The sequence below is a fragment of the Plasmodium reichenowi genome, chromosome 9 (genome assembly GCF_001601855.1).
Source record: "Plasmodium reichenowi strain SY57 chromosome 9, whole genome shotgun sequence".
NCBI classification, from domain to species: domain Eukaryota; phylum Apicomplexa; class Aconoidasida; order Haemosporida; family Plasmodiidae; genus Plasmodium; species Plasmodium reichenowi.
The window spans coordinates 485228-490872 of NC_033654.1; the positions used below are offsets into that span (position 1 = coordinate 485228).

General features: G+C 16.8%; 2 protein-coding genes across 2 annotated transcripts; one reads left to right on the plus strand and one right to left on the minus strand.

The window, feature by feature from the left end:
* Positions 1-155: 155 nt before the first annotated feature.
* PRSY57_0910800 (tRNA (adenine(58)-N(1))-methyltransferase non- catalytic subunit TRM6, putative) lies at positions 156-1934 on the minus strand (the record flags this gene model as incomplete). The annotated part of the gene is made up of 1 exon (XM_012907348.2): positions 156-1934. One exon carries the CDS (start codon positions 1932-1934, stop codon positions 156-158), a length of 1779 nt encoding a protein of 592 aa, XP_012762802.2.
* A 2103-nt stretch (positions 1935-4037) lies between these two features.
* Positions 4038-5491, plus strand: PRSY57_0910900 (26S proteasome regulatory subunit RPN8, putative; the record flags this gene model as incomplete). The annotated part of the gene is made up of 2 exons (XM_012907349.2): positions 4038-4557; positions 4995-5491. 2 exons carry the CDS (start codon positions 4038-4040, stop codon positions 5489-5491), a joined length of 1017 nt encoding a protein of 338 aa, XP_012762803.1.
* Between the last annotated feature and the right edge of the window lie 154 nt (positions 5492-5645).

A 5645-nucleotide genomic window follows, 5' to 3' on the forward strand; every position in this document is an offset into this window, starting at 1 on the left:
GTAAATTTGAAAAGGAGCAAAAATAAAAATTTCAATGTATATAAGATATATAAATAATTGATAAATTTATAAAAAAAAAAAAAAAAAAATTTAAAATATTTTTTAAAAATATACATATATATATATATATATATATATATATGTATATATGTTTATCAACTTTCAACTTTCAAAGCTGTTAATAAAAATCCATCTGATAGTTTTGCATTTTTAATAACTGGGTGTGTCCTTCTTTTAATGATTTGTTGTTCTCTTAAGATATATTCATTTAATTTAATATGAATAAATGCGTTTGTATTAATTAAAATTTTTAAAAACATATTTAATATATTAAAATCGTCTGTATAGAATATGACTTTACTATCATTTTTTAGATATTTCAACGAAACATTAATTAAAGTATTTATTAATAAATATAAATTTGTATTTGTATTATAAATAAATTCACTTGAAATAATAATAACAAATGATTCAGCTTTTCTTTGATATAAATCTTGTATCATCCTTTTTTCTTTTATTTCTTCATAATTTATTATATTTTCATTATTCATATTATAATCCTCTTGATAATTTCTGATTTTTTTATTTCGTTCATTGGATATATCATTTATATATCCTATAGGATTTAATTTTCTTTTTTCATGATAACTAAGTACAGAGATATTAGGACTTGTTACTTCATGTTCCTTATTATTTTGTTCATCTAAATTATCAGAATTAACATTAGAAGAATGAGTTTTTTCACAATTTATTTTTTCCTCATATATATTAGACAATATCTTAGGTACTATAATTTCATGATTATTTGTTGACATAATATCTTGCTTTACAAAATTATTTTCTTTATTCAAAAAATTATTATTCATTTGATATATTATATTATAACTATTATCAACATGTGCAATATTATGATTATTATTATTTTTTTTTTCATCATTATTTTTTTTTTTTTCATCATTATTATTCTTCGTAGTAACTTCAACCATATCCGTAGCAGTCGTTTCTCTCGTTGCCATATTAATACTTCCCTTTGAGCTAGAATTTAATATCCTAATTTTTAAAATGTTCGTATTTTTTTTAATTCCGAAGCTCGGTATGATGGAGCTACAAGAATTTTTATATACGAGAGAAAATATATTAACATTATAGTCATACGTAATATTAATAACACTTGTCATTAATCCGAAGGTATCATCGTATATTAAGACATTATGGTTATAAAGGTTACTACATGAACTAGTATCATTATTATTATTATTATTATTATTATTATTATTATTATTGTTGTTGTTGTTACTTGTATTTGTCTCTTCCTGTATCATAGCTAAAGAATCATTTTCCATATTTTCCATATTTTCCTTATTTTCCATATTGTTCTTTTCATTAGAATCCTTATTCAAATGAAACAGAATGTTTGCTAGATAATCTATCCTGACGTTTGATATTTTTTCTGGAAAATATTTATAATAAAAACGTACTAAATTCGATATATTACATTCATATATCGTAAATTGACAAAAATGTCTTTTTAATTTTTTTTCAATATATTTAAATTTAGATATAATCGTTTTTTCTTTAAATGTTGAAGAATTATCTACTAGCTTTTGTATTACCTCATATGGATTTTCATAATTATTTTCTTTTAATTCATGTATATTTTCTTCGGTCAATTTTTGAGAATTATTATTATAATATATATCTTTATTAGTACCTTCAATATCTATATTATTATCTATATCTAATTTAGAAGTATTCTTCTTACTTCTTACCCATTTATTATTTATAAATGTAAATGTAGATCCATATTTTTTATTTATAAGAAATAATAAATTTATGTAATTCTTTTTTATTTTTATTTTCATGTCAACGATTTTGTGCAATCGACATTTCATCTCGTCATCAATCAAAACGAAATCATGTTTTCGTATTCTCATCTTATTCAAATATTTATATAAGTAATAACAATATTATTATTAAAATATTCTCTCTGTTAATATATATTAATATATATATATATATATATATATATATATATATATATATATAAATTACTAACAAAAAAAAAAAAAAAAAACTTAAGCTATAAATATAATAAAATAATTTAATTCATACACAGAACAGACAATATTATTTTCCATATAAAGAAAAATAAAATTAAATTAAAAACACTTAAAAAAAAAAAAATTTATAAAATAAAAAAAAGTATAAGATCTATTTGATAAATTACAAAAAAAAAAAATTAATAAATATAAAGAACAATTCAAATATATTATTTTAATATATATTTTTATTTTTAATTATAAAATAACAAAAAACAATAGAAAAATGTTATAAAACATATCTTTTGTTAGATAAAAATATTTATAGAAATATTTTCTTTTTTTTTTTTTCTTTTTATATGAATTATATTCAAAATGAGAAATAATTTAAAAAATCCAAAAATATAAAAATTTTATATTATTAAAAATTTATATATATATATATATAAATCTTTTCTTCTGATTGTGATTTCCCACAATTTCTTCTAATTTTATATAGAACAATAAACCATTATATGTATATATTTTTTTTTATAACATAAATTTAACTTAAAAGGATAATATATAAAATCTTCTCATAAGAGCAAAAAAATATATACAAAAAAAAATAATAAATAATAAATAATAAAAGATTAATAAATTAATAATATATTATAATATAAATATAATAATTTAGTTACTATTTTATTTCATTAATATAATTGTTACCTAAAAAAAGAAAAAAATATTTCTATATTAAAAATAATTATATTTGATATATTATTATTATGCATATAAATAATATATATAATTAAATCCTTGTATGGTTTATTTATCTGGTTTAATTTATATTTTATACGTAAAAGTATATATTTAATAATATAATACCATATAATTAAAATTAATTATTCTTGCATATATTATATATATATATATATATATATATTATTATATACATTTGTAATTATGAATACATATACGAATTAATAATTATTTTTAAATATGGTGACTATTTATTTTACAGCTCTTATTCAAGTTAATTATTTTTTTTTCTGATAACAAGATACATTACTTTACATATTTAATTTTTAAAAATATAGCACACCATATTTTAATAAAAATATATATTTATAAATTAGTAAATATTTTAACATATATATATATAATACATATATATATTATTATATATATATATTATTATATATATATTTTATGTGTATTATATATTATATTATTAGGTAATAATCATCCATTTAGATATATATATATATATATATATATATATATATATAATACATACATATTCAAAAAAAAAAAAAAAAAGAAAAAAAAGAAATTATATATTATTTATGCTAATACTTTTTTTGTGAAAAAAATATATTTTTTATTTTTAGTATTGATTTTGAAATAGAGAATTTAAGGCATATATTTTTATGTAAACAAAAATTATTATAAGTTTTAATAACACTTATATAAAATATATTATATATAATATATTATATATTATATATAATATATTTATATATATATATATATATAATATATTGGATTTTATTTTATATTTTTCAAAAGTTCAAAAATGTATATGTATATATGAAAATACATATATTCATTTTTTGAATATTTGAATATTCATTTGTGTTAATGTAAAAAATATATACATATATGTATATTTTATTTTTTTAATTAATTTTCCTTTTTTTTATTTAATATTTTTTTTGATTAATTACTAAATATAGTGAATATATATATATATATATATATATATATATATATGTATATATTTTCATATTTATCAATTCTTATGTTTTATATTATATCCATTTTTTGTTTATTTTTCTTTTATTTTAATGCCCCATGAATATATACATATATATATATATATTTAATTATATAAATAACCAATAAGTTTTATCAAATAAATATATATAAAATATATTATATATATATATATATATATATATATGTATGTACTTATTAATCAGTAAAAAAAAAAAAAATTAATAATAATTATAAAAAATGGATAATGATATTTTTGAAAAAAACAGAAATGTACTTGAAAGAATATATTTAAACAAACATGTTGTTGTACATCCAATAGTTTTACTATCAGTTGTTGATCACTATAATCGTATTGCAAGTAATACAAAAAAGAGAGTGTTGGGAACAATTCTTGGAGAAAAAATTGATGGTGTAGTACATATTACCAACAGCTATGCACTTCCTTTTGAAGAAGATATAAAAGATATCAACATTTTTTATATTGATGATAATTATAATGAAAATCTTTTTAATATGATAAGAAAAATTAATACAAGAGAAAAAATTGTTGGATGGTATACTACAGGATCCAATATTAAACCAAATGATATTTTTATTAATGAAATCTTTTATAAATATCATCACGCACCTATATTCCTACTTGTCAATGTTCATACAGATCAAAGCATATTTCCTGTTAATGCATACGTAGCTATTGAAAAAGCTATACATGAAAATAAATTCAGAAAAACATTCATACATATACCAGTTAAAATAGGTAAAGACATAAAAATATATATATATATATATATATAAAAGAATTAGGAATACATATGAGTTGAAATATATATATGAATAAAGATATATGAAGTTTTTCTTTTTTTTAGTCTCATAATAAATGAATAGTTTAGCTAGCCAAATAAAAAATAAATTTATGACATGTTCATAATTTTTTTTTTAATTTTTTGTAAAAATTATGACTATTCATATGTTTAGCTAGCCAAAAAGGAATATTGATATGATGTGATATTATTACATTATATTTTATTTTATTTTATTTCATTTTATTTCATTTCATTTTATTTCATTTTATTTCATTTCATTTTATTTCATTTTATTTCATTTCATTTTATTTCATTTCATTTTATTTCATTTTATTTCATTTCATTTTATTTCATTTCATTTTATGTTTATTTTATATATTTTTTGTTTTAGGAGCTTTTGAGGCTGAAGAAGTAGGTGTTGAATTTTTACTAAAAGAATTAAAGAGCGTTTCCACTTCAACCTTAGCCACAAAAGTAGGTGATAAGTTATCGTCCTTAAAAAGTCTGATAGCAAAATTATACGAAATATCAGCTTATTTGAATGATATATTAAATGGAAATATTGAAATGAATATAAAAATATTATACAATTTACAAAATGTGTTTAGTCTTTTACCGGATATTGAAAACGTCGATTTAGTACAGGCATTTATGGTTAAGAATAATGACTTAATGTTAAATATATATATAGGTAGTATAACAAGATCTGTTATTGCTCTTCACAATTTAATCAATAATAAAATTGAGAATAAATTGAATTCGGAAAAAAAAAAATCTTTAGAAAATGATATAGAAAAGGACAAAATAAAAGATAAGGAAAAGGAGAAGGAAAAGGAAAAAGAAAATGATAAAGAAAAGGATAAGGCAAAAAAGGACAAGAAAAATTAAAAAAAAAAAGAAATATATATATATATATATATATATATATATATATATTAATATATGTAAACTTTTTTGTTTACATAAATACACAAATATTATATATATATTTTTATCAATTTATTAAATTTGCTTCCTTTTTTTTTTTTTTTTTTTTTTTTTT